The sequence below is a fragment of the Bos indicus x Bos taurus genome, chromosome 17, assembly GCF_003369695.1.
Source record: "Bos indicus x Bos taurus breed Angus x Brahman F1 hybrid chromosome 17, Bos_hybrid_MaternalHap_v2.0, whole genome shotgun sequence".
Lineage (NCBI taxonomy): Eukaryota > Metazoa > Chordata > Mammalia > Artiodactyla > Bovidae > Bos > Bos indicus x Bos taurus.
The window spans coordinates 26,703,515-26,723,748 of NC_040092.1; the positions used below are offsets into that span (position 1 = coordinate 26,703,515).

The 20,234-nt window shown below is 50.0% G+C and overlaps 1 protein-coding gene across 2 annotated transcripts in view; it reads left to right on the plus strand.

The window, feature by feature from the left end:
• ADGRD1 (adhesion G protein-coupled receptor D1) overlaps positions 1–20,234 on the plus strand; it is a 176,253-nt gene that overhangs the window by 117,324 nt on the left and 38,695 nt on the right. For both annotated transcript variants that reach the window (XM_027567068.1, XM_027567069.1), the window contains one exon: positions 3,607–3,730. In XM_027567068.1, coding sequence (XP_027422869.1) covers positions 3,607–3,730 — 124 coding nt within the window. The remainder of the gene's footprint in view (positions 1–3,606; positions 3,731–20,234) is intronic.

A 20,234-nucleotide genomic window follows, 5' to 3' on the forward strand; every position in this document is an offset into this window, starting at 1 on the left:
AAAATTAAGAAAGTGATAATTGTGGGGACTTCCTTGGTGGTCTAGGGGCTAAGACTCTGAGCTCCCAATGCAGGGGCTACAGGTTCAATCCCTGGTCAGAGAACTAGAGCCCAAATGCAGCAACTAAGACCCAGAGCAGTCAAATAAATAAATAAAAATAAATATTAAAAGCATAATAATTTCCCTTCATGTTTTCAATCTCCAGCTATTTTATCACTTTGTGTAGAACACACTTTCTGTCTGGTATGTTCCCATAACTCCTCTTGTAGTGCGAGTCTGCTGGCAGCAAGTCCCATTCTTATTTTTCTGAGAACGTGCACTTTTATTTTTGAAAGATGGTCTCACTGAGCTTAGAATTCTAGGTTATTTTTTTCCTAGCTTACACTTTAGCAAATGATAGCAGCAATATATTAAAGCATTATTCTTTTAAAAAATAAAACATTATTTAGAAAAGCACATGTCCTGTTGGACTTTGAGATCTTATCCTGATCTCCTTTCCTAGAGCCTGCAGTAACACAGAGGGCAGATTTTTGTGTGTATCTTTCAGTAACTTGTGCATGTCTTATATTTACATTCCCAGGAAACATATGGTTGTTTAGTTTCATGTTTCTTGCATTATTCCACCATCCTTTCTTGTGTGTGTTCTGCCCACATCTACAGAATACGCATAATATGAAGCATTTTCATATTTATATATACACATTCCATTTATGCATGTGGGTGAATGGTTTTCTGTTCAGATGCCAACTTCCTCGGTCACAGGGTGAGACGCATATTTTCCTGTTATTTGACATCGCTTGGCCTGGCTTCCATGGCAGATTTATTGACGCACAGACTGGGGAGCGAGGCTTCTTGTTTACACGGGCTCCCTGGGATGCAGCTCTTTATGCAGGCAGAGGTGACACCACACGGGGCTCAGGTCCCCTGGCTAATGAAGACATCATCATGCCTTCGTGGCTCCGTTCGGGAAAACGTGACTTTCATGGTTGGTTTTTAATTCATCGTCACTCTTGGCGTCTGTGCAAGGTGCACTTTCCACCCCTGTGATCGCGCTCCCCAAATTCTGTGCCTTCTAGTTTTCCGGTCACCCTCTAATTCAAGTATGGCATTCATATATTCAGTAGACAGAGGTCGCATACAGCCCAGCAGCGAGTGTCTCAAGGAACGGAAGCCAGTTAGCCCTAACAGGTGGCATGGTGGGGGAGTTCCTGCCCATCTCTAAGGCCCTTTTATTCTGATCTCATTGGGGGGTGGCAGCCCTAAACTGATCGGTTCCAGTGGTCCTGGCTGTGCTGTCTGGTCTCTGCTAAATGCCCCCACCTCGCTTGTCATGAACCTCGCCTCCAAAGCCCCTGTTCCCATGTCATCAGGCTCAGCACCACCCTGAGTCCCTGCCCGATGACCCCTTCAACCCCACCCACCCTTAAGTTGCGTGCTGCCCAAGGCTCACCCAGAGTTACGATCACAGCATCCTCATAGGGACACCATCTGCCTCAGGGATGAAAATAACGATGCCGCCCGTGTATGTTTCGTTCACTGGGCGTGAGCAGGAGCAGTCAGGACTGTCTTTATACGCCACCCTCTGGGACGGCTGCATTCCTCATCCACGGCTGATGTTGTCATGAAAACTGAACATAAAGCAAAGCGGAACTAGAGCCTTTAAACTGCTTCAGCTTTATAAAACCTTTCCCCAAGGGCCCCTGCCTTTGGCCAAAGCAAAGATTTGTCTTTGCTGATCACTCAGAGTTGCAGTTTCTGGGAAGAACCATTTAAACATCTCTCTTCTTTTTTTTTTTTTTTTTGGATTTGGAAATATACAGCGGTACAGAGAGGAAAATTGTAATTGCTGATATTCTCACCACAAGAATGAACCCCAGTTAGCATTTGAGCACCCTTGCTTCAAGTAATTTTTGTCTTGGTTTGTACTTGAAGACATGATGCAGGTAATATGTCAAAACGTGATTGTTTAAAGAATTAGAACATTATAAAGAAAAGCAAACACGTAAAAGATGTTTACATCTTATCCTAGTCTTTTGCTCTCTCTGTGGGGAGTTTTCTGAATAACTTATGTATAGTGTGTAGTTATATTTGTAGAAAATATTTGATCTTTTGCGTCATGCCCTTGTTTCATTATTATGCATTCAACATTGGATGTTATGTTTGTGTGTTTTGTCCGTATGAATACATGTTGCTTTTTACTAGTGTTCATGCCTTATCCAGGTCCCTGAGGTAGACATTAGTGTGAAAGTGTTAGTCGCTCAATTGTGTCCAACTCTTTGCAACCCCATGGACTGTAGCCTGCCAGGCCTCTCTGTCCATGGGATTCTCCAGGCAAGATTACTGGATTGGGTAGCCATTCCCTTCTCCAGGGGATCTTCCTGACCCAGGGATCAAACCCGAGTCTCTTGCATCGCAGGCAGATTCTTTACTGTCTGAGCCACCAGGGAGGTGGACATTAGGTAACTTTAAAGTGTTCTCTAACATCACCCGTCATTCAGGAAACATCCCAGATGTGTCCCTGTGCACATAGCTCAGCATTCTCTAGCTGGGGTTGCTGGGTTGCAGGACCTACACACTCCATTTTTATGAAATTTTTGCTGAAGTATAGTTGATTTACAATGTTGTGTTAATTTATTCTGTACAGCAAAGTGACTCAGTTATATATACATATCCATTCTGTTTCATATTCTTTTCCATTATGGTTCATCACAGGATATTGAATATAGTTCCCTGTGCTATATGGTAGGACCGTGTTTACCCATTTTATGCATAATAGTTTGCATCTGCTAGTCCCAAACCCCCAGCCCTTCCCTCCGCTTCCCCTCCCCCTTGGCAACCACAAGTCTGTGCTTTGTGTCTGTGAGTCCTTTTTGTTTCTTAGATATGTTAATTTGTATCATATTTTAGATTCCACATGTAAGTGATATATGGTATTTGTCTTTCTCTTTCTGACTTATTTAGTGTGGTCATCTCTAGGCTCATCCATGTTGCTGCAAATGGCATTATTTCATTCTTTTTCATGGCTGAGTAATATTCCACTGTATACATGTACCATGTCTTCTTTATCCATTCATCTGTCAGTGGACATCTAGGCTGCTTCCATGTCTTGGTTATTGTAACTAGTGCTGCTGTGCATATTGGGGTGCACGTATCTTTTCAAATTAGAGTTTTGTTTGAGTACATGCCCAACAAAGGAAACCATAAGCAAAAAGAAAAGACAACCACAGAACAGGAGAAAGTATTTGCAAATGCTGTGACCGACAAGGGGTTAATTTCCAAAATATACAGACTGTCCATACCACTCAGTAACAGAAACAAAGACACTCGATCGAAAAATGGCTCAAGACCTGCATAGACATTTCTCCAAAGAAGACCTTCAGGTGGCCAAGAGACACTTCATGTTTATTGGACCTCAGACCAGGTGTTTTCCAAAGTGATTGTGCTAACATGGCTACACAGCTTCCCCCTCCCAGAAGGAAACAGGTGCTTGTTCCCTTGTGGCCCGATCAACAAGACTCATCAGCCTGTTGAGTGAGAACAGTTTCTCAGCCCCTGGGGCAAGGCTGGGCGGTTGCTTCCCGCTGACCTTTCCGTCTGTGTCCTCAGCTCCGGAGAAGGCATCTGGTCGAACCAGGGCTGTGCGCTCACGGAAGGGAACCTCAGCTACTCCGTCTGCCGCTGCACGCACCTCACCAACTTTGCTATCCTGATGCAGGTGGTCCCGCTGGAGGTAAGCGCCAGACGGGGAGGGGCTCCTGGGCTGCGAGGAGGCGCCCTTTCTCCATCAGCCGACAGTGGAGGCAGGGTGCAGGTCTTCGTCATCAGTGCCTAGGGGTTTCGGTTGCAGCAGGGCAGATGGGAAGGGAAGCCCAGTGGTTGGGGACATCTGTGAAGCTCCAGTTCTTTGGTGAAACCCCCTTTGCTCTAGGTTTCCTTGGGCAGCATCTGTGCAGACCCTGGGTCCCTCTCAGGGATTCATGTGCAGCCTGGGAGGTGGTCATTGCAGCATTTTCTGCCTTTGGATCACTGGGTGTTGAAACCCTTCCTGTGCCATGGGATCCAGCAGAGCATGGTCCTCGACTATAAGCAGTGTGCCTGGATGTCCAGAGAAGGTGTTGCCAGTGGTGACATGCAGGAGCATGTATGTCCAGGGTGGCCACACCATGTTCTCTGAGCATTTCTGCCATGACATGGGAAACCTTGGGCTTCGGACCTGTTTCTAAGGGACCTGACTTCCAGCTCCAGTAGGAGTGAGTCCTGAGGTGGGGAAGGGGATTCCCAGCTGACTCCTGGGTCCTCCTCTCCAAAGAGGGCCAAGATGTCTACCCTCACGTTAAGGATGGGAGAGGCCCCTCCTGGCTGGGTTTCTCTGCTTCAGAATATTTCATCTTTATTACCTGTTTGGCTTGGTCAGCATTAAGGACTGGAGATTAATTTCTTTGGTTCAAGGCAAGCATAGCTTTTAACAGGAGAGAAAAATGGCCTTTAAAAATGCAGATGCCCTAAGTATAGCCCAATAACAAAATTGGAAATTGACATTGGTACAACCCATAGAGTTTATTCAGACTTCTCTAGTTCTCTATATGGCAGTCTTATCGTGTGTAGTTTCGTGTACCTGTCCAACCAAAATATAGAATTGTTCCATCAACAAAGGCTCCCTTGGGCAACCCCTCTAATTTCCCCATCTTCCATCCCAAACCCCTGGCAACCACTAATCTATTCTCTGTCTCGAATTTTGTTACTTCAAGAATGCTATATAAATGGAATAAGACAATATATAGCAGATTGACTTCTTTGCTCTGCATAATACACTTGGAGTCCATTCCAATTGTATCAGTAGTTCATTTTTCAAAATTGCTGAGTAGAATGAACTGATTCCATGGTATAAATGTACCACAGTTTATTTAACCATTCACCTAGTTTGTTGACTGCTTTTTATCATGAAAGGGTACTAAATTTTGTCAAATACTTTTTCAGCATCAACTGAAAACATGTGGCTTTTCGCCCCTTAATTCTGTTAATGTAGACAGTTTTTTTTTCCTCACAATATTGATAGTTCTTTATTCAGTCCAACTACAAGTCCTTTGTTGAATAAGTGATTTACAAATATTTTCTCCCCAACTAATTTTTTGTTATTGTTGCTATCCTTTTTGCTGCTTGCCCTTTTTTTTTTTTTTTTTTTTGAGGTAACATTGGTTTATAACATTATATGTTTCATGTGCAACATTATTTTTCTACTTCTGTATACATTACATTAACAAAGTGGTAAAAGCAATTCAATTTCTCTGAGAAAGAATAGTCTTTTCAACAAATGTTGTGGGAGCATCCATAGACAAAAGGATGTATGTTCCTATACAAAAGAATGAACCTCAACCAAACTTTCCAGTTTATACAAACATTAATTTGAAAGAGACCACAGACAAGTATAAAATGTGAAACTATAGAACTTTTAGAAAAAAAAAATAGAGATCTTTAGGACCTAGACCTGGTTGAAGAGTTCTTAGATTTAATTCCAAAAAAAGGGAAGAATTGATGAATTAGACCTCAGCATAATTAAAAACGTCTCCTTTTTGAAAGACTCTGTTAAGAAGATACAGAGATTTTGAAGTAAAAATGAAGGGCCTTGATAATCATGGATAGTTTTGCAAAAACAGGAGTCTTCAGCCTGGCCTTCCAGATACCTTAAAGTATGTCAGAGCTTAAAATCTACTAAAAAATATTATCTCAGGACTTCCCTGGTGGTACAGTGGATAAGAGTCTGCTTGCCAATGCAGGAGGCACAGGTTTGATCCCTGGTCCATATGTCTGATCCCTGGGAAGATGCCACATGCTGCAGAGCGACTCAGCCTGTGGGCCACAACTACTGCGCCTGTGCTCTAGCGCCAGGGAGCCACAAATACGAGCCGGCGTGCACCAACTGCTGACGCAGGCTGTCCGGATCCCACGGTCCATAACGAGGGAAGGCAGCTCAGTGAGAAGCGCACTTGCCGCAACTAGAGGAAGCGCTTGAGCAGCAACAAAGCCCCACTGCAACCAAAAGTAATACAATTAATTAATAAAAAGAATATTATCTCAAACTGCCTCTCCCTACCTACCCTCCCCCCATTTCCGTCCCCCACACTTGTGTTTATATAAGAACAAGACAGATGTTAGGTGGGCCAAACCTTAGACTTACTAAAAGTATTTCTTGCCCTGTGATAGAGCAATTCTACAGACAGGAATGAAGAAATGACAAAAGTTATGTGCAGAATTGTTCGTAGCTTCTTTACTTATAACTCAGATCTGGAAATCATCCAAATGTCCACCAACTCTATACTAGATAAAATCTTATATAGTCATAGATGGAATAATTACAACAATGATAATGATATGGCATGAACTTTGTGTCCCCCTAAAACTCACACATTGGAATCCTAATACTTAATGTGATGGTCATGAACAGGATTAGTCCCCTTATGAAAGACACCCAAGAAAGCTCTTTTGCCCCCTTCCACCATGTGAGAACACAGAGAGAGCTTGGCAGTCCAGTCTGTGGGCCCTCACCAGAACCTGACTGTGTTGGCACTCTGATCTCAGACTTCCAGCCTCCAGAACTGTGAGAAATAAATTTCTGCTGTTGACAAGGCAAAACGAAAATGCAAATGCCCTGCATGGGATTCTCTGAGCCACAATGGGTCCCTGTGCGTGATGGCTTCCTTGGCTTCTTAGGGCCCCAAAGGAAATTGAGTTTTACTGGTGGGGGCGGGAGAGCAGCGAGGTGATGGGATGCCTCCTGGGATCTCCTAAGAAGCAGAGCAGGCCAGGCACCTAGAGACAAGTTTGGTTTCATCCCATACTGTGTTTTGGAAATTGAAAAATTTTATTTATGACTCTGAATTTCTGGCTCCTTTTGAAGATTTTGGGTGATGCTGGGACAGAGTTCTCAGAATAGTGAGGCAAGAGCTGGGTAGGGACCTCTTCTTCCTCCTTCGTCAGCAGAGCTGAACCCTGCTGGGAAGTGAGATGCCAGCACTGGGTGAGTCTCTTTGGCCATATGACCTTCCCTGGGAGGCACTCCGGCAAATCCACCTCCAGTTAACAGGGACCCATTCTCTCGGGGCACATCCATTCTTGGGTCTGTCTGTTTATGAACAGACTCTATTCTCCTGAGGTTTTGTAGTCCAAGTGCTGCATATATTGGGTGTCAGCAAATATTTGATAAGCCCACGATTGTATCAGTTTTGTTAGGGAAGGAGAGATTTCTATAGCAACACCCAGGCTGCAAGCGGTGTTTACCTAAGGATCGAAATCTCATCCACCATCATTCGACAAATACCCATCAGGGACCTAAGGTGTCAGGCCTGGAGTTTCATTTGTAAACAAGAAAAGCCGTGTGTTTCTGCTTTGGAGTAGTTTATATTCTAGTGGGAAAGACAGATCATAAACAAATTAGCAACTAAATAGGTAATTTCAAAGAGCAATAAGTTTAGGAAGACCCTTGGGGAGAAGGATGGAAGAGATGGCAGGCGGGGAGGAGGGAGGTGGTGGGGAGGAGGCAGGTGTCTCTGAGGAAGTGACAATTGAATGGCCAGAAGAGGCTCATCTCTAGAAGGCCTGGGAGAGGAATATTCCGGGTTAAGAACCAGCAAGTGCAGAGGACAGGAGGCATGAATAGATGAGGTTGGTGTATATGGAGGGAGGGCAGTGAGCATGGGGATCTTTCTGTTTGCAAAGCACATCATGGGTTTTCCAAGCAGACTGTGAATTACTTACGGAGACTCCAGAGAGGACTTCCAGCGGACGTGGGGGGGCCAGACACCCCCTACACAGTCCATGCGTGTACATGCCCAATGCTGTCTATCTGGACAGACGACCCCCTTTGGTCTTGTGATGAAGCATCAAGTGAGAGTTGGGTAAGCACACTTTTCAGCAACCCCATCAGACAGAGTCACCAAGAGCCTCTGGGTTTTGCCTGGGAATCCTGATGATGCATGAAATGAAGCCCAGGTCTGACGTGTCTGGGTCCTTTGGGTAGTGAGTTTTTAGAGGTTCAGAGCAGATGGTTCTATCATAGGCCTGAGGGGCATGAGCCCACCTCTCCGCCCAGCACCCTTCGTGGTGAGTCTTTGTCCAGGCAGGTATGAGCCCCAAACATTCCCAGTGGGAATGTTTTTTTAAAGGTGTGACATTTAGGAATGAGTTGATCGGTGCTCCTCCCTTTCCGTTTCCATCCTTCCCGTGTGTTCAGTCAAAACCCTTTCTCTTGTTGACCTGCAGTTCTTTGATCCTAAATCAGGGAGCATGCTGGGTTGGGAACCAATGGTAGCTGGGGAGACCAGCCGGGGGCAACTGCTAGTGATTTAAAGAAAAATGAAATAAGACAGCAAGAGTGCCTTGAAGTGGAGAGGGTAAGTCCCTATTTGCAGGACCCAAGCATCAGCTACTTTGACTGCAAGAGGGGGACCCATTCTAGCCGTCCATCCACTTGGCTCCTTTCTCTGCCTCCCTTGCTTGTCCTGGTCCACAGGTTCTGCTCCCACTCGTGTCTCTTAGCACCTCAGGCTCCAGAAATGAGGAGCACGGCCTCCAAGAGGCTCAGTCCTCCCCTCTGTCCTCCACACCGGCCCCTTTGTCCTCCCTCCTGCCAGGGCCTTGGCCCTCATGGCTCACTCAGCGTCCCTCTGGTGTCATGGGGAAGATCCAGCCACTCTCTTTAGTCCCTGGAAGAGGCACTGTGCTGCCTCGACGGGGAACCTATGTGGTCCTGTGGCCAAGCCCCCTTCCTTGACAAGTGGAGAAAGTGAGGCCCAGAGGGCGGGGTGGCCCGGCCTGTCGTCCATCCATTCATCAGTGAATTGCTGAGTTCCAAGTGACCCCTAGGTTTTGCCTTATTCTGGAAAGTTCAGTGCTCAAGATCTTGAGTGGGGATGGAGACACAGCATGTGAAGGCAGTCATGGTAGGGTAAGGTGGGAAGACAGAGGTGTCCCCGCAGGGCCTCCTGAGCTGGGGGTGATGGGTAGACACCCCAGGGGAGTGAGGGAAGAACCATGCAGACGTGAGAGAAGGGAGCAGCAGATGCAAAGGCTTGAGCAGAAGTGGCCAGGGGCTGGTGCAGCTCCCAGGAAAGGTGCCGGGGACTTCAGACCTGAATGTCTGGGGGGCTGAGAGTGGTGCGAGTGGGGGCCATCATGGAGGGTGGGGGCAAGGTGAATTGAGACCCCTCACCCAGCTGACCGGGCAGCCACTGCGGATGCAGATGCTGCTGCCCCTTCTTTAATTGAGTAAAACTGGAGATTAGTTTTGTGCAAAATCTCTCGATTGTTTAGATGTGTCATTAATTATCCTTTCTAGGCCACGTGTCAGAGGTGTATCCGTGGCCTGGCCCAGTCCGATGCCCACAGACCAGCAGCCTGAACTGCGCGTGCTCAGGGACCACTGGGTCTTGTGAAGATGCTGACCTAGGCTCCACAGGTCCGGATGGGGCCTGAGTAGTGCTCAGGCTCTACTGGCTCCAGTCCGCTCTCTGAATAGACCCTGGGTACAGCCATCTCCTCTGTAAAAGTCAGGTCAAGCTTGTGCTCACGTCCTGTGAAAATGGCCAGGCCAATCATTACAGATAAGAAGGGCGGATTAGGGTTAGTCTGATTCCAAGTGTGTGCTCACTAGAGACGGATGATCTTGGGTGATCTTGGTTGGGGTCTGAAAGGAGGGAGTCGGACAGATCCCCGCCAGGAAGTTAGGTGCAGAGGAAGCTAGTGAGACTGCCTTTGGGGAGAGGAGTTCCAGGGACACAAGAAACAAAGAAGACAGTGAGCCGCAGGCAGGGCAGACCCAGAGTCAGCAGGGCTAGTGTTCTGCCCACAGCGGGGTCTTCAGGGTGCTCCCCTGACAAGGGCAGTTCTGGAGTCCTTGGAGGCAACTGTGGTCCAAGGGTGGGTCACAGAGCTGGGTGCCGGCTGATGACAGTTAAGACAGGACTGCTTGGGGTCTGTTGCCTCCTTCGGGCCTTGCCATGTGGGTGGGGGGTGGGGGACTGTCACCATCACCATCACAGATGAGGGCCTGGGGACTTGCCTGAGGTCACCTGGGGACAGAGTCTGGAACTGAGCTCTGCTCTCCAACCCCAAAGCTTAGGCTGGTGGCCATGCCCATGGATGGCCCACAAGCAGAGCTTCCTCCTCTGCATCCTTTACATGGGTGTGTGTGTGCTAAGTCACTTCAGTCATGTCGGACTATGCGATCCCATGGGCTGTGGCCCACCAGTCTCCTCTGTCCATGGGATTCTCCAGGCAAGAATACTGGAGTGGGCTGCCATGCCCTCCTCCAGGGGATCTTCCCCAGCCAGGGATTGAACCCGCATCTCTTGTATCTCCTGCATTGGGAGGCAGAGTCTTTACCACTAGCGCCACCTGGGAAACCCTGATCCTTAAAATACCAAGGACTAAATCTGATTTCCTGTATGATGTGGGTAGGTCTGCAGAGCAGTGGGAACGGGCAGGGGCTCCCAACACTCAGCAGGAAGTTGTGTTTGTGCCTGTGGGTGGGAGAGGATGGAAGGGAGGAGCTCGGTCCAGGAAACTAAGAAACCGGGGTCACAGAGCATCTGTGATTACAGATCCATCCCTACTCAGCGGCGATGCCAGATTTAGACAGCCTGTGGGTGTCTTCATGGAAGCAAATCATATCTACTCACTGCCAGGAAAGGTCGATTTGAAAATGGTTTAAAATTATCCATGCTAAAAATGAACATTTTCATGAACATTTAAAAAAAAACAAGGCAGTTATCACAAGTAGATGCCAGATCCGTGGTGCTTTTGGAGAATTAGTAAAAACAGCACAGATGCTTTTATTTTCCTGATGTTGAGGCTGAATCTTCCTAAGCTCTGCCTCCTGGCCCAGGTCTCAGGGTCTTGGACAGGTTCTCTCCTCTGAGCTTACATCCACCTGTCAGCCCTTCTCTCTGTCTGTCTCTTCTGGCTCCTCTCCCACCCAGCTTCCTCCTTGGTGGTTGGCTCTTGGAAGACCTTTCCTCCCAGAGTGAGTCAAATAAGAGTCAAGAGAGACTGGGCTGAACCCCGGCCTGTGTGATACATTCCCACTGATGCACTTGTGTGGAATGATCCCAAATGAGTGAGTAACGATTCACAGCTTGGAGAAGCAGTTGCTAAAGACCGAGAGCATATCATTGAGGGCTCTTCCTGACTCCCAGTGCCATGTGGCTGAACAAGTGCGTGGATGAGGGAGTCAGTTCCACCCGGGAGAGGAGCTTAGGGAAACACAGAGTGTTCTTGCTGGACACTGGAATGCTGAGTGCATGTGGGGTTAGTCTGTAACCCTGATTCCCAGGCACAGGGACTGCAGGTGCACAGATGCTAGAACCTCCCTCATCTCCAAGGATTGACCAGCAGGGGGCACCGGGGACCGAGGAACAGAGGCTCCCACTGTCAGGCTGCTCAGGTGGGCTGGTCCAGGCAGGATCCGGGGATAGGGGCAGGTGGGTTTCTTGTTGAAGCGACGGTAACCGCAGTGTCAGACTTATGCATGGAATTTATAGGCAGGGAAATCAGAACAGGCAGAATTTGGAGGAGGTGAGAACAGAGAGACTCTGAAACAAAGGCTGAAGGTATCTCTTGCCTTAGGGGGAATTCAGTCCTTCCTGTGTCTGGGATCCCCACCCGAGGCTTGCATTTCAGAGCACAGGCTTGCTGTCTAATGTGGGAAAGCTGTGCTATGACAGACAGTCATGGTGATGGCTGAACCTGGTAATGCCCAAGGTGAGGTGGTGGTGAGCACAGCCCAGAACTGGCAGGAGCACTGGAGGCCCACGCAGCACAGCTCAGACTTTCTCCAGGGTGCTGGCCCCTGGCTCCCTCGTGGGCTCTTTCAGAGCAGCCTGAGTGTGGGCATCTATCCTGGTGGGGGCAGGAGCTCTGTGCCAGGACAGGTGCCCCTGGGAGAGCTGGACCCCAGGGGCCCCCTCATGTTCCCATCAGCCAGGTAGCCTGGGGAAGGAGCAGTTCCCTAAGACAGGGTCACAGCCTGTGGTCTGCAGGCTGACTTGGCCCGTAGACCTGTTTTGGTTAGCCCTTTTGTCCGTGAAAGTGTTAGTTGCTCAGTCACGTCCAACTCTTTGCCATCCCATGGAATGTGGCCCGCCAGGCTCCTCTGTCCATGGGGTTATCCAAGCAAGAATACTAGAGTGGGTTGCCATTCCCTTCTCCAAGGGATCTTCCTGACTCAGGGATCGAACCCAGGTCTCTTGCATTGCAGGCAGATTCTTTACTGTCTGAGCCATCAGGGAAGCCCCCATTTGTCAATATTTCTTTTTTTTAAAAATTATTTTATTGATGTATAGTTGATTTACAATATTGTATTAATTTCTACTGTACAACAAAGTGACTCAGTTATGCATATATACCTATTTGCTTTCATTATGGTTTATCACAGAATAGTGAATATATTTCCCTGTGCGATACAGTGGCCCTTGTTGTTTATCCATCCTGTATATAACTGTTTGATCTGCTAACCCCAAACTTGCAGTCCTTCCCTCCCCCAGCTCCCTTCTCCCTTGGCAACCACAAATCTATTCTCTATGTCTGTGAGTCTGTTTCTGTTGCATAGATAAGTTCTTTTGTATCATATTTTAGGTTCCTCATATAAGTGATATCACATGATATTTGTCTTTGTCTGAAAGACCCTGATGCTGGGAAAGATTGAGGGCAGGAGGAGAAGGGGATGACAGAGGATGAGATGGTTGGATGGCTCAACAGACGTGAGTTTGGGTGAACTCCGGGAGTTGGTGATGGACAGGCAGGCCTGGCATGCTGCGGTTCACAGGGTCGCAAAGAGTTGGACACAACTGAGTGAACTGAGCTGAACTGATTTGTCTTGGCTGTTGGAAATAGCGCTGCAGTGAACTTAGGGGTGCATGTACCTTTTTGAATTATAGTTTTCTCCAGATATATGCCCAAGAGTGGGATCACTAGATCGTATGGTAGCTCTATTTTTTGTGTTTTGAGTAATCTTCATACTGTTCTTCATAATGGCTCTACCAATTTACATTCCCAAAAACACTGTAGGAGGGTTCCTTTTTCTCCACATCCTCTCCAGCATTTGTTATTTGTAGACTTTTTAATGATGGCCTTTTTGTCATTTGTCGATACTTCAAAATTCAGCTGTTATCTAAAATTTTGGATTTCTGGTTTTCTTTTTTAAAAAAAGGAAAAAAAGATCTGACCATAGAGAGCTTCCACTCCTGAGCAAGCAGCCATGGCCCCTGCAGGCAGGGGTCTGCACTGCAGTTCTCCACAGCCCCCACCACTCCCTATCGCCTTCCTCACGAGGGGCCATTCATCATCATGTTCGCATTGTGTTTTTAGGAAGGCAGCAAAATGCTGCTTATTCTTTTCTAGGGAAGAGAAATGACATATCCACTAAGAGGAACTTTGGGAAAAGAAATGCAGATAAAGATGTTTCTTTTTGGAAGAATAGTCTTGCTTGTTTATTATGTATGCAAGCTCCCAGATGGCCTCATGAATTTATATAAGCTGCCTCTCTGAGGGCAATGGTGTTTGTGGTCTCTGACTCAGAGGAGTCCATGTCCTGAAGCAAACTCCAGGTTTTTCTGGGCATTTCTAAATCTAGCCACTGGTGGGAAAGGAAGGCCATGGCTGGGGCACACCACGCCTTCCTGAGCCTGGAGCTGCAGTGGTGGGGGGGGCACCTGCTTTCACCAGAGCCCCTCCCCCGACCTCTCAGGGCCCATGTCCACTCGGGGCCAGTGGTTAGAGGATCGCCTGGGCTGCAGCCACCTGAGGCTATGCCCCCAGCTCTGGCTGCCAGGGAGGGCACGGGGTGGGTGTGGGGTGGAACCTAATTACAAGGCAGCCCTGGGGCTAGTGAACTGGCCCCTCTCTGAGCTGTATTTGTGGTCCTGGTGGGTGTATCAGAGACAGACTGGGCCAGGATTTAGTTGGTGCTGGCAGAGGGCTCAGTTCACCATCAGGATGATGTCTCCAAGGGTGCACATCACTTACTCTGATGAGTACCTACTGTGTACAGCTCTATCCCTAAGCAGTGGCCCCATTCTGTCTCTTGGTCAGTTGAATGCTTGGTCCATCCCCTAACACTCTGCATGGCTTTGGGCAAGTGCCTTCTCTGAACCTCAGCTTACCTGCCTGTGACATGAGTGGGGACCCTCTCCTTGTGGAGTTGTAGTAGGGAGTCAGATGCATCTCAGCCCTGAGAACTGAACTCCAAGCACCCAGTTGTTAGTACTGAGTTAGAGCACCCAGCCCAAGTACTGAGCTCCAAGCAGTGAGTCATGAGTACTGAGCTATGAACACCCAGCCCCAGGCACTCAGGCTGACCGAGACTGCAGTGATGTCAGCAGCGGCACCCACCTGGGATGTGGCCAGTGGAGCCATGTCAGACAGGAGTAGGCAGGGGACTGGGGTCCCCTGAGCCTGGGGACCCCAGACCTCCCTACATGGCAGTGTCAGAGCATGTGTCCCAGCGTCGTCCTTCTCCTTTCATTCTTTGAAAGGACAGTAGGGTCCTGTGCTCTGGGCAGAGTCGGGACTACTATTTCCCTGTTAATGGGAGTCCTGTGGGAGGAGGGAGCTGAAAAGTCTCTTGTTTTGCCCTTTTCTCTCCCAGGGTGTAATGCCTCACCCTGTGGGTTTCCACAGAAGGGGGCTGTCCTAAATGCCTTTCTCTTATGGATCCAGAAAGTCTCCCTACATCACTCCTCAGTTCCCTGGTCTGTTATGTAGCAAAAGGGGGAGCTGACAGGCTCCCACTGGGTCCTGGCTCGTCCTCTGGGCTCTGACTTGCACACCTGCCCTCTGTGCGTGTGTGTTATTTGCTCGGTTGTGTCCGAGTCTTTGAAACCCCATGAACTGTAGCCCACCAGGCTCCTCTGTTCTTGGGATTCTCTGGGCAAGAATACTGGAGTGGATCGCCATTCCCTTCTCTGGGGCATCTTCCAAACCGAGGATCGAACCCAGGTCTCCTGCATTGCAGGCAGATTCTTGACCATCTGCACCACCAGGGAAGCCCACCTGCTCTCTCCCTTTTGCTGATTCACCAGCCAAGGCCTTCAGGCTGTGTGTGGACCAGGAACTTCCTCTTCTGACCCTGCACCTCCATGGAGCCTGAGAGCCTGTGATGGTGCTGAGCTGGGCACTGGGGACTGCAGAGAGTGCCTCCCTTCTCCCTCCTCCCTTCCCCCTCCCCTGCCTCTCCCATCTCTCTCCCTTCTCGTCCTCTCCCCCTCCCATTTCTCTACCTCCTGCCTCCCTCCAGGGCTCCCAGGGCCCTTTCCTTGCTGCCTCTCTGGTGGGCACGTTGGCTGAGCTCTGGGGCTGGGCCACTGCCTGTCATCCTTCTCTCCCCGCTAGAACCCCAGGCATGCAGGCACTGGGCCCACCTGGGAAAGAGTTGCAGGAGGAGGAATCAGATGTTTGGGGAGCTCAGCTTGTCCATGAACCTGACCCTGCTGTCCTAGGGACAGTGCCTTGCTGTGGGCTCAGCATCCCCTCCTGGCAAATTTAATTATCCTCCTGTCCTTCAACCAGACCCAGGCTACTACCTTAGAGGAAAAGCAGCTATTGCTTTATTTATCCTAGACTCTTCTGAGAAACCTCTGCTCAGGGGGAGCTGACGGTGGGATCCCAAGGGCTCCTGTCTCTGAACCCCCTTCAGGAGGGAGAGCTTGCTTCCTGCGGGGAAGGCGGTGAGGGTAGCTGCCAGGAGGGAGGATGCAGGGGTGGAGTCAGGGTGGAGCCAGGGGCATCTCCATCTGGAGGTAAAAAGACTGCCATGCAGCCCACCTGCCAGAAGGAGGCCAACAGGAGGGAGAGACAGAACGCAGGGCAGAGAGCCCAAGGGTTCTGTAGCCATTCAAGGTGGTTAGCTCTGGGCTGGAGGACTGAGCTGGGGACTGAAGTGCATTCTGACCCAGATTGGGTGCACTCTGCATTTTTTGTCATAAACATGATGGATCACCACATGGTGATGGGAAAGGGGACCCTCTTGGAGAAGTTACCTCCCCCCATGTCAGGGGTGAGGGGCCCTGCAGGAGCCCGAGGGCTCCTTGCAGGACTGAGACAATGCCAGGGCCAATTTCTCAGGCTATGCTTGCTGTAAAGATGCTGCGCTACTTGGGAAAATGCAGTAAATAACACAGAAGGTGGAGCTGAACACGTGGGCCCCATCCCTTCTCGTGTCTCCCAGCCCCCTGCCCAGAGCAGGGCTGACTCTCTCACCTCAGAGACAGTCTCCGTGTCACCCTCTGCTCCTTAAACACAGAGTTGTGTGCTGTAAAAACCATTCTGTGCTTTTGAGAGACGTATCAGTACATCCTGGCGACTGCTTCATCTCTGTCTACGCGGACCTGCCTCATTCATTTTCACCACTGGGTACCCCCCTTCCCCCACCCTCAACCCCGGGATTTCTCTAAGCCTCTGTGGATCCATGTCAGGTGACAACAGTCTTTGGCTGCTGCAAACAATAAATATCTGTGAGCAGACACCCTTCCCGTCACTGCAAGTGCGTCTGTAGGACAAATTACCGCAGTAGACTTGCTGGGTAGAACAGCCCAAGGTTTGAACTTCTCGTAGCTAGGTGCTTGAAGCCACCATTTATGGGGAGGTCTGCTCCAGCCCTGCCTCTGTGCAGAGAGTGTTGGGGTGGCTGGTGTGTTGGCTCCATGTCACCCCATCGTCCATATGCCTCCCACAACAGTTGCTCTGTGTGCTTTGCAATCTCCGTCTTGAGTTCCCCCTGATCCTCACCCCCACGTATAAAGCCGAGTTCCCCCTGATCCCCACCCCCACGTGTAAAGCCGGATATCACACAGCTTCCAGTTAGCATCTTGGGAGCTGGCAGCCTCCCAGCCATGTTGGCAGGCTCAGGGGCAGAGGCACGGGCTCCCTGACACCCACGGCCCAGCTGCCCAGGGCTGGATGCAGGAGGGATCCAATCCCCAGGACCCTAGGCATGTCTGGATCCTGGGCCTTTGCTCTCAGACTCACCCCTCCCCCTGCTGGACTCAGCATCCTAGGGCTGACCAGTGCTGGCTGCCCTTTGGGGCTCTGGCAGAAGATGGGAAGGGTGAAGCCAAGTGCCATCCTCTCTCCCTGAGCCTCAGGCAGCTTTCCTGGCAATGGCCTTGTCTCTGCAGCCTCCTTCTGGCAGCTCCTCCAGCCCGTGGCCCTGGCTTCCCCAGGTGACCTTTGACCAAGGCAGGTGGCTTCCGGCTGTGATTTAATTAATACCTGGGTAACACCATCATTCCTGTGGCATCTCTGTTCCCCTTTGCAAACATTGCCCTGAATTAAATTTCTCATTTTTTTTTAAAAGACTGAAGTAGTCTTCCCAGTCAGCCTCAGACTGGTACACAGCTGTATGACTGAGTGGAGATGGTTAAGACAGCCCGAGGGGCCTGGTCTGGGTAACCAGGGAGTGAAATGGCTCAGTTCTAGCCCCCAGCTGACTCTGCTGATGAGGTGACTAGCCTGAGGAAGGCAGGTCGATGACACCTTTTTAAAGACATGGACCCCAGTCTTCGTGCATCTGGTGGGGTTTCTCCCCCACCAGTGCACCCCTGTAGTTCACGATGGTGCCCTTCAAGCAGCCGAGAAGCTTGGAGCTCTGGTCTCATTTCCATCACTGGAACATAGTGAAAGTCACCTGCAGTCTGGACTGCGTGCAGAGGGTGTTGCTAGTGAAACCCACAGATGATTAAGCCCGGAGACTGTTGTCAAACCTCGGCTGCCCAGTGAGCCACATGCCCCTCCTGTCCAGGGCTGAAGGAAGGCACGTGGTTTAGCCAGGGTCAGAGGGGACCAGGGGAGGGGCAGGCTCCAGCAGAGCCTGGGTCCCAGCAGAAGGTAGACCAGAAGGCAGGACGGAGCAGGCCTTGCAAAGAGCCAGGGGTGGGGTGGTGGAGGCAGGGGAAATTGATGGAACGCAGGGTCCAGGAGCAGTGAGGGGCTGAGAGCATCTACATCTGGGCTGACCCAGCGGGTGGGCTGCACGCTCTCAGATTGTCCCCACTTGTCCTTCACTCTGCTCAGCCACAGGTTCCCTTGACAACTGGCTTCCTGCCGAGCCCAGCCAATGAGAGGCAGGCATGAAGTGACACCGGTCTGCTCTCTGCTCAGATGCTCCTATGCCGCCCATGGCCCCTCCGTGGTCCCTGCTCCCGCTGTACCGCCCTCCCCCCAGGACCCCAGCTCAGGGGACAGGCCTGTTGTGTTTCCAGCTCTCCAGTGGTCCTGGCTCTGCTCACATCACCCCCTCCTGTTGTCCTTCCCACCCTACAAGGGTAGAAGTTCTTGCTGTGGCTGTTCTCTGGGGACTGTCACCATCATCTCCTTTTCCGAGGGTTCCCAGACTTTGTCCCCCACTTCCTATGTTCAGTCCCCTCTGCTGAATTCCTGGGAAGGCCTTCCTTTCCTGTGTGGACCCTCCTGAAAGAGTAAGTGAGTAAGGTGGTGAGGCAGAGATGCTGGCGGGACTGAGCACTGGGGGCCTTGCAGACCCGGGCAGGAACAAGGATTTCATTCTGGGTGCAAGGGTGCCCAGGAGGTGGGTGAGCTCAGACCCATGTCAGACCCATGTCTGCTCAGCCAAGTGGAGACTTGGCTGAAGATGGGGTGCAGTCGGGGAGCAGCGAGGCAGTCCAAGAAGTAGAGGAGGTTAAGATAGAGGCTCTGGAAACTGAGGATAAGGAGAGATGTATGCCTGCATGTTAGCAGAGGAGCCAACAGGACTGGGTGGGGATGAGCTCTGAGGGGAGAGAGAGGACCTGGAATGACTCTCACGTCTAGGTACCCCCTCCTGTCCCCGACAGTAACCTCCAGCAAGGCCTTTGATTATCTAAGCCTGATCAAGCTCAGAACTAGTGACCTTATTTATTCACTCATGTATTTATCAGTATCTGTTTGTGCTTTGTTCATTATCTGCTTTCTCTCCTGCAAGTTAAGCCCCAGGCTTGGCACTCAGTGGGTGCTTAATACATGCTTGCTGCCGATGGGGGTCCAGGCCATCTGGGGTCAGTCCAGTACTTCCTCGCCAGCTGTGCAGTGATGAGCAGTCATGTTTCTTCAACATGAGAACCACGATCCCCACTCACAGCCTCCTTTGCTGGTTTGGTGCCTGTATACAGTAGATGCCCAATAAAGGCACTTCTGTTCTCCCCATCTTAACCATCCAGTCTGCAGTGAATGCAGGTGAATCTGATCTTTGGTTCATCTCTCGAACATCTAGAGTTTGCCAGTCCTTGTCAGACGCTGGGGATCTGGACAGGAGCAAGACAGACAACCCTTGTCTCCATGGACCTCACCACTAGAGTGCACCCTGCTTCTGGTCCAGGAGGTCCTCTCCTGTCCTCTCTGTCTGCTTCCGGTTGCATGCTGGGGCCAGTGTGAAGTCCACTTTCCCTCCTATCCAACTTCACAAGGCACAGGCTGTTGGCTGCTTACAGTGGAGCCATGTTTAACACAAGTTCACTTAACACACTGGCAAACCAGTGGGCTGAACATGCGTTAAAGTTATCAAGCTCTTATATAAAAAGAGAGGGGGAGTAAACCCTTCAGGCAAGCAGAGTCTCTCAGATTATCCCAACACCAACACACACACTGTTCTGCTCTGTGGATTTGACAGCTGTTTTAAACAAGAAAAATTTGAAGACTCTAACTTCTGCAGGCAGGTTCCTCCTGTGGTCTGCCTCAGTGCTACTTGGACCACTGTGCTGAAGAATGATGTATGAGGTTACCTGCACAGACCATGGTTTGTAGGGGACCTGAGAGGTTTTCAAAGGTCCTTCTGATCACCTCTCATTTTCCCCTCATAGGCTTGCTTTATCATGCAAGTGCCGTGTAAAGTATGACCTTCCGATATATTAATAGCTTGCCTTCTGCTCTGTATGAGCATTTTGAGACTGGCTAAGAAGGCAATGGCACCCCACTCTAGTACTCTTACCTGGAAAATCCCATGGACTGAGGAGCCGGGTAGGCTGCAGTCCATGGGTCGCTAAGAGTCGGACACGACTGAGCAACTTCACTTTGACTTTTCACTTTCATGCATTGGAGAAGGAAATGGCAATCCACTCCAGTATGCTTGCCTAGAGAATCGCAGGGATAGGGGAGCCTGGTGGGCTGCCATCTATGGGGTCGCACAGAGTTGGACACGACTGAAGTGACTTAGCAGCAGCAGCAGCAACCAGGATAATAGTTCTGCTCGAGGA